Here is a 20433-nt window from a genome sequence, read left to right on the forward strand (position 1 = left end):
CACCTATTTCTTTATCAGAGTAAATTACCTTAACTCGCCAAAAAATATCCCAAAAACAAACTGTGATAAGGCAGGTGAAGGACTTCAATATTTCTATTACTAGCACTACCGGATTTCTCGGCGCATTTGGCAATTTTCGGTGGAGCATTACTCAATGATTTAATGCAGTATATAACATTGCTCCACATAATGGTGTGAAGGAGCATGACGTTCCTTGCTGCTGCCAAAAAGCGTAGGAGTTGCAGGACTTTGTCAAACTTTCAACGAGAAGCTTTTACTCCGGGACCCCTGTCATATTGTATGACATGATGGTCGAAAAGATTATTATTATATTAAATATTATTATTTTAAATGCAGCCAAGCAGCCCAAACCCGTGAAATGGAATTGGGGACAAAGGGTTTCCGCAGCCTGCACAATAAGCCAGGCGTGAGAAGTAAGAAAATGAGACACTGCTGCTAATTAGCGACATGTATGTACAGTCTTTACCTATAGTGAATCCGAGCGACTGGCCATGAAACTAAGAATTAGAAGGTTTTAATGAATTTACAAAAGTTAGTTCATGACGGTTGTAGTTATTTATTTGGCGCTGTCGTAGACCTCGTGTGCAAATATTCTCTGTGTGCAAAACGAATCCTTAGCATGTTAGTGAAAAAGAAGTATACCAGAAAAAGACTGGGCAAGCACGGTGCCTTGTATAGAATCGATTTTGTACGCTTCACGCGCAGGTTGGTGAATGAGTCATTTGTGGGCATCTCGTCAAATATTCGGGACAATTTGGGTAAGCCTTAAGATTGTGACCTATTAATTTAAATGGGTCCTTTCTGCAGTCAGGGTCCTTTTGTGGCGAACAGCTACGCTAGGCTAGTAGAAGCGAATTTCGCAATGCATGTACGATGCCTCAATTGCTCATGCACTGTAACCATAGCAATCAGCTGAGACGTATGTATGTCTAGCAATACATCAGCAACTGTAGCATTTGCGAGATGAATCAGCTGGTTCTGCTTGTCAATAGTTATAAAAGAAAATATTGGGTCGACGTTGTATATATGGGCGAGTTACTGAGAAAAATTGTTTGGCAACAACCTGCAGGTAAACGAAAGAATGCTAAATCGGGGACAGAACTTACCGATTAGCACGTCGCCTTCTCAGAACAACAATCGCAACCACGGCTCCAATCGCGATTACAGCCGCGACAACAAGAAGACCAGCGGTGAGTGGTGCTGTGGAGCCAATATCTAGAATAAAAAGATTTCCATTATTTATTCGACTTAATAAAAAACAAAAAAAGACAGGGTGCTCACGCTTCGCCTTTAAGAGTTCAACGTGGTGGTCTCACCAAGCCCCGTTCGAATCGCCTTCTCCTACCTTTCAGCCTCACAACGACTTAATTCTCATGACACACTACTTCTTTTAAGACAAAGGATGGATGTGAAAGGCTTTGGATCGGGCCACGGCTCGCGTCATCTGTAGCGGCAGCGCCATACAATCGAAATTTTCCAGTCATTGCCGCATCGCAGGTAAGCAATGCGGAAATGGTCTTTACTAATCGTTTAACTATTACTTCTGTAGTCATTTTGTTTGTAATTACGCACCTAAACATTAGCTTACATTCATAAGGATAGGCATAAAATAGTTCCACTTATTCGGAGAGAAGCAATGCGGTTCTGTGGAGAAGTCTGCTCGCGTCGCACTGAGAAGGAAGCGTGTTCGAATCTACGCGTTTCCGCAGGGCATTTGTCTATTTACTTTCTTCTGATTTTTGCGTTACAACCACAAGACTGACACCGGCTTTTTTGCGACATGGGTTCCTCAATGATATCGCGTAAAACATCTTTTAGATCCTTTCGCCATCTTTTGAGAAGTAAACAGGAGTACAACGCTGGGCTCACTCTTTCAATATATGGAACCGCGAGCTAAAATAACTGGAAAGGTGAATTTTCTTCGACTGTTGCTAGCAGTGCGACAAAAATACCATGCTAGAATTCCAGGAGAAACCTTCTTTCCTGCATTTCTTCACAATCCTGTAGTCGTCTATAATCCTATAATCGTCTGGCGGGAAAGTTTGAAACTAAGCTCACTTTTTGACTACGCGTGAAGCGCTGCAACGCTTCGGTAACGTTCGTCCTTCCAACACCATCTAACACAAAAGAGGTGCCGCGTGCATATTTGGAAACAACTAGGTTTATCTCCACCACGATGTTTATCGCGTCATGTATAGCAGACTACACAGAGGGCCATAGCAAATCAGGGTATCGGGTCTCTGTGAAGAATCATAATATATTACAAATGTTACGGTGAATCCTATAAATATGTGTGCTGTGTAAGGTTCCGCCTTTTTTTTAATTAAAGATTTGCATCGCTAGATTAGAATGGCACTATTCCAATGCATTCGCCAGGTCTGTGGCCTGTATCCCCATCCCCTCAGAAGCTGCATCAAACAGATGTACTTTAATAACAGCATGTAGTCTTCGGTGTGAAGTTGTGTGTATGAGGTGCCAACACCACAGAGAACGTGAAGGCAGACTGGGAACTCTAGGAACTAGCAGTTGCGAAAGAATTTCCGATGCATGCCAGACGACTGATTTGTGCGAATGTTTTTATGGCACGAAATGCTTTTATCTGTCGTTCGTCAATGATCGCTGGGAGAGGTAGGCGGGTGCGCTACTTAGCACAAGGTATTTTTAACCTGGAACTTGTTTTGTCTCTGATAGCCGATATCTGCAATGTCACAGCCTAGCCAAGATTAATTGCGCTTCGGAAATTCTAAAACTGATTTGGCATTTACTATTTGCCGGTGACAACTCTAATTAGAAAAGCCGTCTCACTGTTGCACTTGATGCGTTATTTATCAGCAACTAAACAACCTATACTGCCCGCTTTTATTATTTTGATGAAAAGTGTTGATAACGTGCCTCCAAATTGTGTTCACACACAAAGGATAGTTTCATATACAGTCTCTGGTTTCCTTGAATCATCTGATTTATTCCGAGTCTTGTGTGGAATTTGTTTTACATCCTTTTCCTAATGGCGATGCTTCACAATCTGGTCGCATATTGTTGTAGGAGCATTTTGGTTTCTAATCATTAACAAAATGCACCATGCGACTGAACAAATACCCTCATTCAAACCATGTGTTCGCAGCATGTTGGTTGGAAATTCGTCCTTGAGCATCAAATTTGAAATGTAGTAGAGAGCCATGGTTAGCCTTGACCGCCTAGTAAAGAGCAGAGACATTAGTCTGCCAGCCAAGATCCGCATAACTCGTGCTATGGTCTTTCCAGTTGTGATGTATGGATGCGAGAGTTGGACTGTGAAGAAGGCTGACCGCCGAAGAATTGACGCGTGTGCATTGTGGTGCTGGCGGAGACTCTTGAGAGTTCCTTGGACTGCCAGAAGATCAAGTCAGTCGATATTGTCGACCATAAACCCTGACTGCTCATTGGAGGGTCAAATTCTAAAGTAAAAGCTCAGCTACTTTGGTCATCTGATGAGAAGAGAGGAGTCGCTGGAGAAAGATTTGATGTTAGGAAAGGTTGAGGGTCGCCGAAAAAGGGGTAGGCAGCGAACGCGATGGTTAGATGGCATCCTCGAGGCGCTGCAGATGAAGTTATGTGATGTTAGGAAGATAGTGAGAGACCGGAAAGCGTGGCGTGACATGGTCCATAGGGTCATGAAGAGTCGGACACGGCTGGACGACTAAACTGAACTGAGTCTACCTTACAGAAATTACCGGAGCAACGTAATGTTAGTATCCCTTGCTAGCGAATATGTTTTAAATGGTAGTATTCAAAATTTTTTAGTGCATACTACCACATCTGAATAAAGTATAATTTCTGGTACGATAAATTTTGTTAAATTAGGTACCACAAGAAGAAAAGCCCGTGTCATTACTTTCCAATCTTTGTCTTGTGATATGGCGGTTAAGTTGTAAGAAGACAAAATGCCGACGTGGAACAAACATTTCTTCTACCGATATGCATGTAATCCGTTTCTGCAGCAGCAGTGGTAGCACTGTCTTCGAAAAAATCACTGTATCATGTGCCCACGTGACTTAATGCTGTCCACGGTTATTTGCCTTCTCTACAAATCTGGAAGATTGTCTTAAGTAACTGTATGCTGTCTATTATCTCTGTTTAGTCTTTAAGATTCCTGTTTCGATGCCATCCCCACCTGTTTTACTTTACTGCCTTCCTGTCTGTGCTACTATCTTATCTTGGCTTCTGCTGTTATTTTTTAATTTCCAGTGGTCACTGCGCTTGCAGACATTTAATTTAGGGGCTTTATTAGCACCCACGTTTTCCGCGTTTCCCTGACTTACACTAATAGCAGCGGTAAAATTCTATCAAGCACGTTTTCGTGAGATACAGTGTTGAGCTTGTCACTGATTATAGATTTGGATCGCATTACCAGGGGGTTACAGGCAGTAAGCAGTGCCCGACGAACGGAGTGTGACCTTCACAACAAATTACCTGTGACCTTACCTTTGGCTTTGTGTTGGTCCACGTGAGGCTCTCCTGTGTTCAAGAGCTGACATCTGCGACCCCCATAGCCGTCAGGACATTTGCAAACCGGATACGGTTGTAATATTGTCCACTCACAATCTCCGCCATTGAGGCAAAAGTAGGCTGGGCAGGCTAGTATAAAGGAAAACATTCATGTTAGAAAATTACACACAGACACTTGCTTCAATAGCAAACGTTATCATAAAGAGCATATAGAGCATCGTTTATTGAAAAAGGAATATACAGCTCTCACTAGGGATAATTTATCTGCTATTGACCCCCAAGTGGTGTATACGTGTTGAACTGTCTCCATGCAGAAGGGATGTTGGGCTTGAACAGTCGAGATCAGTAATGCTTTGATTATGTTGGTTTGTTTTCGCCTCATGGATAGGGTGACCAAGAAGTCCTTTGCTAATCGTGTTTTCAAAAAAGAGACAAACTGAAGTTAGATAATTACTGATCTGAATCATGTTACCTCTGTCTAGACCGAAATTATCTTCCACTAAATTGATAAACGTCTTAAAAGCCTGAACTTATCGTACCGCCTAATGCCCTTCTTCCAGAATACCAGGAAAATGTTATGACGATATCGGGTTGCAGCAAAAACATTAAACACCGTGCAAATTATTGGGATGACTGCTGTTCATTTTTCAATATTACAGTAGAAGTCGGCGAACCCCACCTTCGTTCGCTTACATTCTTGCAAGAGTCCATCGCCTGCCTTCATCTTCACGACACGCTCTTGATTTTAGGTACCAGTATACCAGTGGGAAAACGCTAAAAATATTGAACTTAGAATAATATACGCAGACAAGAAGGAATGCATTTTTATAAGCACGAGGAACAATACTTTTTATACCTATTGAAACTTTTGAATAGAGATGATTGTTTGTTGGAGCGGTTGTTTTTTAGAAATATCATGGCAAATAATTTTTGTTTCGTACTTCAGGCATGCTATAAGAGAGTGAGGTCTAATAATCGGGATTCAACTTTTTAAGGTTTCGCGTCGCTGGGTCCGCACGACTTTTAGTTAAGAAAGATGCAGCACTCAATTTTCGTTGAAAATCAACTAACACAAAAATATTTACAAAAGCGCGGAATGAAAATGCGGTGTCACCGCAATAATGTAAATTGGTTGATGGGAAAGGAAAGGCGCATTAAGTTATTATATATTTATTAAGAGTAAATAACTGGGACCTTTGACATGCACGGACATTGCAATGCACGCGGTCGCTTTTTCGTGGCCTTGTGGTAGAGCATCCGCCTCGCATTCGGGAGGTACCGGGTTCGATCCCTGGTGCCGCCGGGTACCCACCGGTTATAAAATGGGTACAAGCTATCCCCCGGCCTGGTGCTCGGCTCTTCTGGGGTGAAATGCTTGGGAAAAGGGGTCACGGCCCAAATAGTTGCGCCGATGTGGCAGTGATTCGTTCCGCCATCGGACAACAATAAGTCCGCCTTGCGCGGCAACAGCCCATTATGTGGCCCTTTTTTTTACCGAAGCGGTGGCCTTGTGGTAGAGCATCCGCCTCGCATTCGGGAGGTACCGGGTTCGATCCCTGGTGCCGCCGGTTACCCACCGGTTTTTAAATGGGTACAAGCTTTCCCCCGGCCTGGTGCTCGGCTCTTCTGGGGTGAAATGCTTGGGAAAAGGGGTCACGGCCCAAATAGTTGCGCCGATGTGGCAGTGATTCGTTCCGCCATCGGACAACAATAAGTCCGCCTTGCGCGGCAACAGCCCATTATGTGGCCCTTTTTTTTTTCGTTTTGTTTTTTTAGGACTGCTGCAGCTGAGGCTCTAAGGGAGCACTTCAGGTGAGGGTCAAAGGAAGTACCTTTGCAAGACAAACAGAACCACCTTTGCAGGCTGCGAGGTTCGAAACTGGGTTTGGGCCCACTGCGGAGGAGGGGCGCGCAGCGGGGTTTACGGAGCTTCTCCCAAACGCACACCCCTGTAAAAGCCGAGCACCAGGCCGGGGGACGCTTGTACCCATTTTTACCGGTGGGTGTCCGGCGGTGGGTTTCGAACTGACCACCTCCCGCAGCCGAGACGGTTGAGGGTCGCCGGAGAAGGGGTAGGCAGCGAACGCGATGGTTAGATGGCATTCTCGAGGCATTGCAGATGAAGCTATGTGATGTTAAGAAGATAGTGAGAGACCGGAAAGCGTGGCGTGACATGGTCCATAGGGTCACGAAGAGTCGGACACGACTGAACGCCTGAACTGAACTGAACTGGGACCTTTGACATGCACGGACATTGCAATGCACGCGGTCGCTTTTTCGTTTCGCCTTCATGGAAGCACGGCCACCAGCTCGAGTGTTTCTCTAATTCAATCATTGAACAAATGTAAAACCATGCCTAGTAGATCTTCCGCTCGTATTTTTCGGTTCACGCCATGCTTATTCCTCCAGTTTTTGTTTTCTAACACACGCACGAAGTAACTTTTGTTATTGAAGAATTAAGTGCTTTTTGCAAATATCCCACTGTTTTCGTTTCGCTGAAAAGCCTTCGTATAGCCAGGTTTTAGAGGGACCTTTGAAGGAGGAGTCAAACTTTTTCGGGCGCAAACGTTTGAGCGACGGCGTCATGAGATTCGCTAGCCACCGCAACTACAAACCTGATGAACGTTCGCCACGGTAGCTAGGGTCTCTGCGCTGTAGTGCATCATCATCAATCTGCGCGTCAAGTTAGAGTCGAAATAGATGCCGGGAAAATGATAAATGCCCTGTAAACAGCGTATATGGTATAAGTATTGCTGATTGATTGATTGATTTGGAGTGGTTTATAGTTTATTGTTTCACTGATTAATTAGTGAATTGTGATTAGAGGATGAAGCTAGCATGGTGTAGACAAAGAACCTCATGTGTGTGTCGCTGAATTTTAACACGTCCGATGAAGTGCGGTAAGGCTACAATGGGACGGGTCGCTTGAGGACGGGTCTTATCGGGATGACCTTGTTCGACCACCAAGGGGACGTGATAAGACGGATGCCGAGAAAGCGGAGAAGAGCGCTCGGTACGAGGCAGCACGACAAGTGCAGCGAAGGCGGTATCGATGAGGTGCAAACTTTAGAAACACAAGCGAAGCGCCGCAGCGTGCGGAGGAAGCCGAGCTGCAACGTCAACACGCCGCTAACGATTTTAAGCGGTTCTGAAAGAAAACGATGCCTAGCTCATGGTCAACGTTTAGTAATAGCTAAATGAGCGCGTGTGATCAAAGCAACTGAAAAGCAACAAATGAGACAATGGGCACGCACGCTATCGCGTCTAGTTTTCAAGGAATACATTTCTAAAATGTACTCACTCTGGTTCGTTATCTAACCGTCTAGGAAAAGCGAGTACGAGCGCTAAAAAAAAAAGAAACACAAATGTCCGCTCTCCCGGGTAGATGCACTGTATTTTAAAGTCTGTTTGTCGTGATTATCTCTTACTGCTGTGTGCTGTTATGTACAACGCTTCCTGTAGCAACAGTGAATTCTTTCAGGAGCACAAAATGCATTCAGATGCAGTGACTGATTTTGCATTGGGTTCAGAAGAAGCCGACGTTTCTTTGCATTTGCAGTAATCCAATGCGAGATTCCGGCGTTTAACACAGAGGAACACAATTTATAATTACCACTTCGAACAACGAGAGACACGTACGCGATTCGTGAAGTGAGAGGGATAATCTATATCGAATATTGAAGTCCACTACGAATTGCAATTGCGTACTGTAAAGCATGGCTGTTGAGTGCGACATGGGTTCGATTAATTCTTTGCGCTCTCAATTGTGCACACCAGAATACGTCATGCATTAATGGTGTGTACAAGGAAATACAATTTTTTATTAATTTTCGCATCGATTGTCGACACTAACGTCAGAACCATCATCAACGTATCAAGCAATATGTATGTATGTATGTATGTATGTATGTATGTATGTATGTATGTATGTATGTATGTATGTATGTATGTATGTATGTATGTATGTATGTATGTATGTATGTATGTATGTATGTATGTATGTATGTATGTATGTATGTATGTACGTATGTATATATATATATATATATATATATATATATATATATATATATTTAGCGAATTATACGCTTCATTAAAGGAAACATTTTTTATTTTTCATTGCACTCGACGTTTTGACCGGAGACCGATCGAAACGTCGAGTGAAATGAAAAATAAAAAATATTTCCTTTAATGAAGCGTATACTTCGGTATATACTCTTTTAGCAGTCTAGTACGTTATGTTCTCGCAACCTCTATATATATATATATATATATATATATATATATATATATATATATATATATATATATATATATATATATATATATATATATATATATATATATATGTTTTATAAAAGTCTTCCAGGATCCAGAATTATGTTTAAGATGAGGTAGGGATGCACATAGAAAAACAATGGTTTGTTTCCGACGTTTCGGCCGGGGCCCGGCCTTCGCATACATGTATATATAGATATTGTCAGATGATGGAGGATCAACTAGAGGCTGAACAGGCAGCCATGCGTTCGTCCTTCGCACTTAGTTCGCCTCCTCTTCTAACCGCAAAGTCCCTTACACTTCTTTCATATGAGTCGCCGAGTAGCGCGTGAAACTATATCAATATATCTGAACACAGCTTTCAACGTAAGGTGCAGTTTTATAAAATTTGAAATAAATATTTAGACGTAAAAAAGAAGAGAACACACCTAGCATTGCTAAGCAGTACAATGAAAATGAAAAGCCGAACTAAAATTCAGCAAATTATCTATTGGGTACTCATTACTGACAGAAATTTTAACATGACTTTGGTACCAATCAAATTAACAGAGAACTGTTGAAGTGCAATGATTAATATAAGCTGAATAGTTAGCCACACGCATCGAAAAACAGCTCAGCGTTTTCACCAAGGAGAGAGTAAAATCTTAACTTCGCAATGTCATGTCTCAAAGCGAACCAAGACACAGATGAATTCATCTCGCACCTTTGCACAAGGACTCGTCAGAACCCCCGGCGCAGTCTTCTTTGCCGTCGCAAAGCATGGTGCGTGAAATACACGTACTAGGAGTTCGGCGCACGCAGAAGAATTCGTCTTGCGGGCAATAGGATGTGGTCCCTAAAGAAACAATGAAATGCGCTTAGCATAGTTTTTGCATACAAACGCTATCCATGCAGTAGCAATAACCAAATAAGCAAGAATTCTTGATACGATTTGGTCAGTAAAAAATTATTAAAAAAGTGGTCTTTATTTGTTTCACTAAGCTTTAAGCACGTTTTGGAGAGCAAAGGAACCAAATGAAGGTTGTATCCCTGGGGACCGAGGTGGGGTGTGAACGTATATAGTTATGAAAAAACAGACCATACAGTTTTCCAGCTTGCATCCTTTTCTCTGAAGTAGAGCTTCAACTGGCAGTCATCGACTTTACACCACCTTCTCCACCGTTGTGTAAAGCCGATCTTCTAGCATAGGCGTCTGCACCCAGTGCGAATGACGCCGACGTTAGAGCCATATATCCGTCAGCTAAATTGTCCCCATGGTGCGACATCGAAACTCCTAGAATCAACTTTATTTCTCATTTCAAAGAGGCGTCAAACTTCTTTCGGCGCAAATGTTTCAACGACATCATTATGCGATTCGCCAGCCACCGCAACTACAAACCTGATGAGCGTTCGCCAAAGTAGCTAGGGTCTCTGATTTGTAGTGCATCATCGTTAACCTGCGCGTCAAGTTAGAGTTGAAAGAGATGCCGGGAAAATTATAAATGTCTTGAAAACAGCTTATACAGTATAAGTATTGCTGATTGATTGATTTAGAGTGGTTTAGATTGTTATTGTCTGACTGATTAATTAGTGATTTGTAATTAGAGAATGAAGCCAGCATAGTGTAGACAAAGGACCTCGTGTGTCTCGCTGAATTTGAACACGTGCGATGAAGTGTGGTGATACTATAGTGTAGGGGCTTCGTTTGAGGACATGGTTTTAGTTTCACTGTGTAGGGCTGTGTTTCAACGTCTCTAATAAATGAGCTCTATTTAAAAAATGAAAACGTTCTCAAATGGCCTCAACAGTGGCTGATTATCGCATCATTGATAATGACGTAGCTTCGTAGTACTAGTTGCCTGCATCATACCTCTACATGACTCCGTTAGAAGTGGAACACTTTCGAGAAGGACTATAGTAGCCAGGAGAAGCGAGTATACACAAGTGTAGACAAGGTGCTCTGCTAAGTTATTTTTATCCTTGAGCCGAAGCGAGGCGAAGATACACTACCGCAGTGATGCATTTGACCCTAAATTTTATTAGGTCAAAACCGTTTGTCTTTAGATATTCAGTTCAGTTCAGTCGTTCAGTCGTGTCCGACTCTTCGTGACCCTATGGACCATGTCACGCCACGCTTTCCGGTCTCTCACTATCTTCCTAACATCACATAACTTCATCTGCAGTGCCTCGAGGATGCCATCTAACCAACGCGTTCGCTGCCTACCCCTTCTCCGGCGACCCTCAATCTTTCCCAACATCAAATCTTTCTCCAGCGACTCCTCTCTTCTCATCAGATGACCAAAGTAGCTGAGCTTTAACTTTAAAATTTGACCCTCCAATGAGCAGTCAGGGTTTATGGTCGACAATATCGACTGATTTGATCTTCTGGCAGTCCAAGGAACTCTCAAGAGTCTTCGCCAGCACCACAATTCAAACGCGTCAATTCTTCGGCGGTCAGCCTTTTTCACAGTCCAACTCTCGCATCCATACATCACAACTGGAAAGACCATAGTACGAGTTATACGGATCTTGGTTGGCAGACTAATGTCTCTGCTCTTTACTAGGCGGTCAAGGCTCACCATTGCTTTCTTTCCCAGAAGCAGGCGTCTCCTAATTTCATGGCTGCAGTCTCCTTCCGAGGTAATCTTGGAGCCCAAGAACAGCAAATCTGTCACAGCTTCCACTTCTTGTCCATTGATGCTCCAGGACTTGATAGGGCAAGACGCCATGATCTTTGTCTTTTTAATGTTCAGTTTAAGCCCAAACTTCTCACTCTCTTCTTGTACGCGGATCAGAAGTCTCTTGAGTTCCACTTCACTTTCTGCCATTAAAGTGGTATCATCCGCATATCTAAGGTTGTTGATACGTTTTCCAGCAATCTTCACTCCAGCTGAAGACTCGTCCAGACCGGCCTTCCTCATGATGCACTCTGCATATAGGTTAAATAGGCAGGGCGACAGTATGCAGCCTTGCCTCACTCCTTTCTCGATCGGAAACCAATCAGTAAGACCATGCCCAGTTCTGACTGTGGCCTCTTGCCCTTCATACAGGTTCCTGAGGAGACAGATGAGGTGAATTGGAACTCTCATCTCTTGGAGAGCTTGCCACAATCTGCTGTGATCTACACAGTCAAATGTTTTCGCATAATCAATAAAGCAGAAGTAGATTGGTTTCTGGAACTCTCTTGCTTTTTCCATGATCCAGCGAAGGTTAGCAATTTGGTCTCTAGTTCCTTCCCTTGCGAAAACCAGCTTGCACGTCCGGAAGCTCCCGATGCACGTACTGCTGCAGCCTACCTTGGAGGATTTTCGACATCACCTTGCTAGCATGCGAAATAAGCCCGATCGTGCGGTAGTTGGAACAATCTTTGGCACTGCCTTTCTTTGGAATGGGGATATAAACTGACCTCCTCCAATCCTGTGGCCACTGCAGGGTTGTCCAAATCTTCTGACATAATGTATGCAGAATGTTAACAGCGTCATGGTTGAGATTTTGAAGCAACTCAGCTGGAATGCCATCAATTCCGCTAGCTTTGTTCTTAGCAAGGCTGGCTAAGGCCCATTCAACTTCACTCTTCAGGATGCCCGGCTCGAGATCAGTAATCACAACCGTCTTATGTTGGGTTTGCACGTTCGGGTCCTTCTTGTACAGTTCTTCTGTGTATTCCTGCCACCTCTTCTTTATCTCTGAGGCTTCAGTGAGGTCCTTGCCTTGTTTGTCCTTTATCACACCCAGCTTAGCAGAGAAGCTTCCTTTGATATCTTTGATTGTCTTATACAGAGCGCCAGTGTTCCTTAATTGGCTGTTGTCCTCAACTGCTTGGCACTGTATGTTCAGGAAGGCATTCTTATCTCTCCTTGCTATTTTCTGAAAATCCGCATTGAGAACCTTGTATCTTTCTCTTTCCCCCATAACTTTTGCCATCCTCCTTTCCTCAGCTATTTGCAAAGCCTCTTCAGATAACCAGTTTGCTTTCTTGCATTTCTTTTGCTTTGGAACTACCTTAGTAGCAACTTCTTGTATTATATCACGAACATCAGTCCACATCTCTTCGGGCTCTCTGTCTTCAAGATCTAATTCTTGAAATCTATTCCTCCCTTCCACAGCATATTCTAATGGAATTTGATCCAGATCATACCTGAAAGTCCTTCTAGTTTTCTGCGTTTTCCTCAATCGAATCTTAATTTTGGCAAGAAGAAGCTGATGATCGGTGCCACAATCGGCCCCAGGCCTTGTTTTTATTGCTTGTATAGCGCTTCTCCATCTCTGCCGGCAAAGAATATAATCGATCTGATTCCTGTACAGACCATCCGGTGAAGTCCATGTGTACAGGCGCCTCTTGGGCTGTTCAAAATGAGTATTCGCTATGGTCAGGTTGTTTTCTTGACAAAACTCTACTAGCCTCTGCCCAGCTTCATTTGGCTCGCCAAGACCGAACTTGCCTATAATTCCGGATATGTCTTCACTCCCGACCTTAGCATTCCAGTCTCCTATGAGAAAAACGACGTCTGATGATGGGGTGCGGTCTAAAAGGCATTGTAGGTCCGCATAAAATCTCTCAACGTCAGCTTCTTCAGCAGCAGTGGTCGGTGCATAGACTTGGATAACTGTTATGTTGAAAGGCTGACCTTGGATCCGAAGTGAAATCATTCGGTCGTTTTTGGGGTTGTACCCTAGTACTGTTTTGTCCATCCTTCTGTTTACTATGAGAGCGACCTCATTCCTTCTCTTGGATTCGTGCCCACAAAAAAAGACATAATGGTCGCCGGAGTTAAATTCTCCCATTCCGGTCCACTTGAGCTCGCTGATACCCAAGATATCAATGTTCAATCTGTCCATTTCTCTCTTGACGACATCCAGTTTACCTTGCGTCATAGATCTTACATTCCATGTTGCTATGTGATATATCTCCTTGCAACATCGGACTTTCCGGTCGCTTCCCGACACATCCACAACTGAGCGTCCTTTTGGCTTTAGCCCAGCCGCTTCATTCGTCCTGGAGCTACTAGGAATCGCCCTTTGTTCATCCCCAGTAACATGTGGGACGCCTTCCAACCTGGGGGGCTCATCTTCCGGCGCCATATCATTAATGGTATTCTCTAACTATCGTTGATAAAGGACGATCAGATGACAGCAATAGGCAGAAAACGAAGCTCCCGAGCTCCTAGGCATTGCTATCTCCGCATCGACTATCCCATTTCTGACGACGAGCAGACAGCGAAACCTGTGCTTTCGATAAAGATGTGATAAGCAAACGCAAGAATGACTCCATGGAGCCTTCAAATGATGCCTTTACACCTGTGCATAAGCAATTGGAGCGAATAATTATGGTCCAGTTGTGCATGCTTTAGTTAAAGTCTCGGAGCAGGTTAGACAAAATTAAGTTGACGTATAAAATGAAAAACAGTACTGAAATATGACGATTTATTTAAAGAAAAAACAGTTTCGGTTTTTTATAGCGCCGATACAGCTTCATACAGCTTCAAGTTTATAATTCTATCCTCTACGGTCTGGGTTGCTGGAGCAAAATATCTGTGTGTTCCAGTCAAATAAATAAAAGTGCGACGAACTCCTAATTTAAATGCCATTTCGGTGTGCTAGCAAAAATCAAATTCCCGCAGCGTCCAATTTTGCGAGATCGCATCCTGACATTACTTCAACGACTCCTTGCATGAGATTGAAGGAACCGCTTTTAGGAAGATTTGAAAGCCATTCAAGTTGTAGCGTGGATTGGCGCGCTCTTATTTCGGGCCGACATTTGAACTATTTGTCGCTAATGGGCGAAAGCAGGGCAAAATCCGGCATGGAGCAAAATATAACAATGTGCCAGAGAGCATTCTCCAACATTTAAAAGCGCTCCTTTTTAACCCTTGACATCTTTTTTGCTACTATATGCTCTGTGTGCACTGTATGCCCACTCCTGCCTAAAGCCTGAGACCAAGGCTGGCAGTATATTGCGGACTACATTTATAGGCGGCCCAGCTCATCTTTATTACAACGGAGTTCAAAGCAAATGAAATGGATTTCTTGCCTGCAGAGAAAATAACACTGCAAATTGAGAACCAATTCCTGCATGACGATGGATCGAAAAGGTGGGAGATTTCTACATGGAATATTTTTAAGTTTAGTGTAAATCGAGACACTAAGCACTGCGGCTCAATACCGTATTCATACGAAAGAAATATTTATAGCTGACATCACAAGGAAATAAATATTTCCACAGTAAGCTGGGAACAGGTGGAAACGCATGCCACAGAAAGTCTTAAGGCCCAATAAAGAAAACGAATTTTTAATTCTTTCCTTCAAAGAACCGTCTTAATTTACCGCTCTCAAAGACGTTAGGGACGTACACAAGGTAATCGCTGATTGGAATGTGGCTCGACAAATACAGAAATAAATCACCGTAGAGGGTAAATAGAATAGGTGCTACCAAGGATACTGGGCTCTCAAGGAGGCCAGCATCGAAACTGTTTAGTAAATTGACGGCATATGCGGAGCACATAAATGCATGAAAATTTTCTTCAGAGCCTAATCGACGTACTGTTGAACAAAGCTTTTTTCAGCCTGACCTATAATCGCGTCCAAAACCTGGTCTTCGGATACTGCAAAGTTCACTCATTTGCATGTAGGTTCAACAAGGAAGTTGCAAAGGTTTAACAGCCGTGACAGAAAAGATTAAGGAAACGTAAAAAAAAAAAAAAAGAACAGCGTTAAATATACTTGAACAGGGAAGCCACCATAAAATCCTGGTTATAGTACTTCAGAGTTTCCCGCTGGTAGGCTCATATTTATTCTGCCGAAGAGAACTTCTCCTACGTTCGCTGTAGCACTGGGTAATATCTTACTTTTTAAATAGTCGCTTATTTCGCCCCAAGCCCTGTTACTTCTTGCTTGAAGAGTTGAAGTTAAACAAAAGATTGCGCGCTTTTTAATTACCATCAAGTTTCTTGTTGTTAAGCCTCTGCTAGACATTCATGCTGATTGTGCCTGATGCCGCGATAGCACCGAATAACCATTTTATTTCTATGCAGATTTGGTGAATAATTCTGGTCCTCTTTTTTTCCGCTCTCTCGCATATGTTTCAAATGTGAACTCTGGTGACGCCACTGGAATAACTGCGGTATAGATTAATTTATTTTGTGCGGCTCTTGAAGACGCTGAAGACGTATTTATTTTAGAAGTGATTTTTGTACGTAAATGTTTGATGCAATCTGCCGGCATAGGTGTGCGCACTGTCCCATCTACAATAGTATTTGCGTTGCTCTTAGCAAGAACACATGAAGTGATTTGCGGATGGAGTGTGATCCCACGGCCCATTATGCATACAGAGTACCATTTATAAGTAGTTGTGATGCAATGTATTCTCTGCTTTGCATACCACACTGTTCGTCGAGACCATTTGGACAGTCGTGCACGCCATCACACAGAAGCGCTGCTGGAATACAGGTAACTCCATCACGGCAGTTGAAATGATCCCTAGGGCAATCAAAGGGCGTGATGGGTTTAGTTGGAGCCGGTGGCTCGGTCGTAGTGGCTGGCGTGGTAGTTCTTTCTGCAAGAATAACAGATTAGATCTGAACACCACCTTTACTTGAATGTAGACATATGTAAACCAAATTGGAATCTATAAAATAATGCTGATTGCTTTCCGGTACTCTCAGCACAAAGGTTTCAATTTTTAAGTATGGGAACGTCAACGCAATGTGGACTTGGCACAAAAAGACATGCGACCGGTCACTAAAGAACAGTTAATTGCAGTTATATATGCTTGTAAAATAAGTGGTTAAGGATTGTAATCGTTTTTGTAGCGCATATTTTTTCATTTCAAGTCTCTTTAGGAGAGCTGTTCGTCGCTGACATAAAATTTGCTTTCAATCGTAGTCTCCACATCTACCTCAAACAGCACGAGTACTGCTGACAGTAACCAAATTATTCTTGTAAAAGCTTGTAAAGTAAGTGGTTAAGGATTGTAATCGTTTTTGGAGCGCATATTTCCTATTTCAAGTCTCTTTACGAGAGCTGTTCGTCGCTGACATAAAATTTGCTTTTAGTCGTAGTCTCCACATCTACCTGAAAACGGCCCGAGTACTGCTGACAGTAATCAAATTATTTTTATACAAGCTTGGTTTGCTTTTGTACTCGTCCGATCTAAACAAAAATGATTCTAACATGGGCCAGAGACTAAGTTACAATATTGGCTAGAAGTTCAATAATTTGGTGACATCATTAGACTAACGGTCTTGTACGTGAGTCCACTATTGACAGCATGGCTCCACGTTTACACTACACCAGTGACATGCGATAATCAGAGCTTCCTCCAATTTAACGAGGTCGCACTCCTCGTTAGCATAGCAGGTAGTAAGTTCCCCAAATGGTGCATTTCAATGTCTAATCCTAAGTTCCGGACGAGGTTTCCTGACATGCCTTCAAATTATATATTACGATACAATACAATATAATAATTTGAAATCACAATTTTCTTCGATATGAACGCCCATTGCACAGCTCGCGGCTGTTATTGCTTACTGCGTTTATAAAGATGCGAGCACCAGTGGCTGTAATTACATGGCGAAATTCCAAAACACCGGCTCGCTATGATGCAACGTCTCTGCGTACGAACAGGTATTGCAAGTTTATCGGGCGCTCTTGGAGATCAAGCATCATTTCAGTTTTTCTTCTTGAAACACCGAGAAGTCGTCACAAAGAACTTCAGAAGAAACTTTTCATGGCTGTAACTTATTTATATGTGTCGTACGCGAAACTTATTGTTTCGAAAGGGATGTGAGTGATGTACCGTAAATGCGTAAAGCAAAACTTTTTCTGCTCTTGCCATGCCTGAGAGGAGTAACATAATTTCCCCTCATGTCTATCATTGTATTACAATACTAAAAAATCAACTGGTCAAATAACGGACACAGGACCTGCCGGTTAACTCAACTAAGATTGATCAATTTTTATTATGAAAGCGGTATATGTTTTGATGGGAAATCGGGATCCACAAAACGCGCAACGCACAAGCTTGAACTGTGTACCTTAGATGTAGTTTCCACAAACCATGAACTGTGTACCTTAGATGTAGTTTCCACAAACCATGAACTGTGTACCTTAGATGTAGTTTCCACAAACCATTTCGATCATCGTAGGCATTAAACGCACAACGGAATGCAAGGTAGTTTATTCTTGACAACGTAACACACAGCAGCGTGCTATACGTGCTGCCACAATGCCATGATACATGGACTGCAGTATGAAGTCATATAGTGGTAGAGAGGGTGGTGTTCTTGGGTAACCAGGTTCCGGAAGTACGGTAGATGAGGAGACCAGTTTTCCTTTCACACTATATAATAATTGCTTACTTATTATATAAAACTGAGTTTAAAATGTCCTCGAAATGCTTTGTTCATAATGTCATTGCACGGTATCGAGCGCGAGCGCGCCATGCCCTTTATCCATAAAAAAGGAAATCCTGTTGGCTCCAATATTGAGTTGAAAGTTTCTTTTCGAATCAAAAAACAACGTACAAGAATATATGATATGATATATGATCGCTTGACTTTTCATTGCAGTACAGTGAAATGTCTCCACCTGGCATTTTCTATCCTTAGGCCACACACGCTCTTATAACATCCATGGGCTTTATTGGTCCTAAAAGGTGGACTCTGTTCCCCCCTTCCGTAATTCTGTGGGTTTAATCGCATGCACTGGGGAGCAGTGGAATATTGATGTTATGTTAAAGTACGCCACTAAAGAGGTGCGTGCGAAGTGAGATACCTTCACTAGGCGTTGCTGAAGTCCCCTCAGTTGTGTGCTGCGCTGGCAGAGATGATGGCGGAGAAGCTAGGCTTGTATTTGCTGCGAAAATGTGGGTTACGAAGGAGCATAAGAGCAAAAGAAAATAATGATCGCTGTTTATGCGGGAAGGTTTAAAGATGTTAGTGTGCTCACGTGCTCGTAGGTCAGCCATTCACTGCACGATAAGGAGTGCCGATTATCAAGATGTTAGCTCTGACTTAAGGGTACGACGGTAACTAGGGATCCTCAAGACGAACTTTTGCCTGCCCAACATCAGCGAGGATGGCCATCATTTAGAAAGCGTTTTTTGCTCTACAAAAATGCCTGCGAGACAATTTGTTTCAGCTCGAACAGCGATTTTGTCAAGGCTTACAGCCATAAAATTTAGCCATGTTTATGATTGCACTTCATTTTTTCTAAACGATTATTGTTGAGCCACCTTGTGGGTTCTTTCAGAAGACGGTAGCACAATTGTGCTCATATGTTTTATCCTGCATACCAAACCTGCCCTAATATATTGGCCCGTAGATTACATTTGCACTCATGCTGGCGCAATGCCACCTTGCGTTTACATAATGAACCAACAATAACCAGACCCACATTTCGTCCTGTACTCAGCCTGGTAGGCTGATAAAAATGTTAGATGTTTCCGACTTTAGTGAGCATAGGATTGGACTATGTTGCTAATCAAACCAGTCAAAGCGACATAATCTACATTCAATGCTATTTGTTCGGCGGTGTTCAAGCCAGTGCTGTGAAGAATGGTCAGTGGTGTTCCAGAAATATACTCCACAAACACAACTTATGACAGCCGATATAGTTGAAGTAAACGCGTTGATATGGTACTTTTGAGGCTATGATTCGGGAATAGACCGACTATGGCAACGTGTTCATATACCCATGAATAATCAAATGGGAATGATTTGGAGCATTAAACCGTTAGTAGTGATAGACAGGCAGCCATATGTCTATCATAATTGTCTGTTTTTGATAGCGTAAATGATGAAGTATGAAAAAGACGTACAGTTTGAAATGAATAATTTAAAATGACTATTTTTTATAACGTTAATTTAACAACTAACAGCAGCATGCTCTGCAAGCAGGGTGTACATACCTGGTTTTGGCGTCATTGTCACAGGTGTAGGGTCAGTGCACTTCCCCTGGTGTACGTTAACCTCATCAATGACTATATCACATGCAGTTTTGCCGCTGCTCCCCGTGACAATGATCTGCGTGGTTGTAAGATAGGCAACAGATTTAGGAAGACGATTACAACTTTGTCCACTATAAATTATATCTGAAAATATTCTCGTGGCAATATATTACTGTTCACTACTGCGGCATGGTAGAATGTGGTGCCGAATATGGTTTAATAATTTTATTTACCTGAAGTTACCTTGGCTGAAGCCTTTGAGCATGTTTTCTGCCACGCAAAGTGAATCGTTTCTAATCAACTGTTTCCTAATCTTAACCAGCCTATCTATTTAGCACATACCTGATAAAAAAAAACTAAACATGATGCACACAAAAGAATGCCTCATAATGAGTAGCGGAAAAGGATTAACGTTGAAGACTATGCTGCAAAGAATAAATATAAGCTTAACACATTGATAAATAATGCATTTGTCTTGCAGTCTTGCTTTGTTTTAAATACACCAATAGTTTAGACGTCTACAAATAGCGAAAATTCTGTACAGAATGAACGGTCGGAAAAGCTGAGACAAGCAAGTGGACAAACCTACACCTTTTGATAAATTAGTCAGTTACATGAAAATAGAAAACAAAAACAAAGCATAAATGCAATTGAGAAAGAAATGAAAATTTGCTCTGATACTTTCAAATCCAAAATTTTGGCATATTTGTATTGTCACATGGGAT

General features: G+C 42.5%; 1 protein-coding gene across 2 annotated transcripts in view; it reads right to left on the bottom strand.

Annotated features, from left to right (window-relative positions):
- Positions 1 to 20433, bottom strand: part of LOC146193373 (MAM and LDL-receptor class A domain-containing protein 1-like) — a 241331-nt gene that overhangs the window by 1565 nt on the left and 219333 nt on the right. For both annotated transcript variants that reach the window (XM_084602734.1, XM_084602733.1), the window contains exons 58-63: positions 19670 to 19784; positions 18535 to 18615; positions 16142 to 16315; positions 9488 to 9619; positions 4483 to 4635; positions 1128 to 1236 (exon numbers count right to left, since the gene is read on the bottom strand). In XM_084602734.1, the coding sequence (XP_084458860.1) occupies positions 1128 to 1236; positions 4483 to 4635; positions 9488 to 9619; positions 16142 to 16315; positions 18535 to 18615; positions 19670 to 19784 (764 nt within the window). The remainder of the gene's footprint in view (positions 1 to 1127; positions 1237 to 4482; positions 4636 to 9487; positions 9620 to 16141; positions 16316 to 18534; positions 18616 to 19669; positions 19785 to 20433) is intronic.

The sequence above is a fragment of the Amblyomma maculatum genome, chromosome 4 (assembly GCF_055883805.1).
Source record: "Amblyomma maculatum isolate TAMU_Amacu chromosome 4, ASM5588380v1, whole genome shotgun sequence".
Classification (NCBI taxonomy): Eukaryota; Metazoa; Arthropoda; class Arachnida; order Ixodida; family Ixodidae; genus Amblyomma; species Amblyomma maculatum.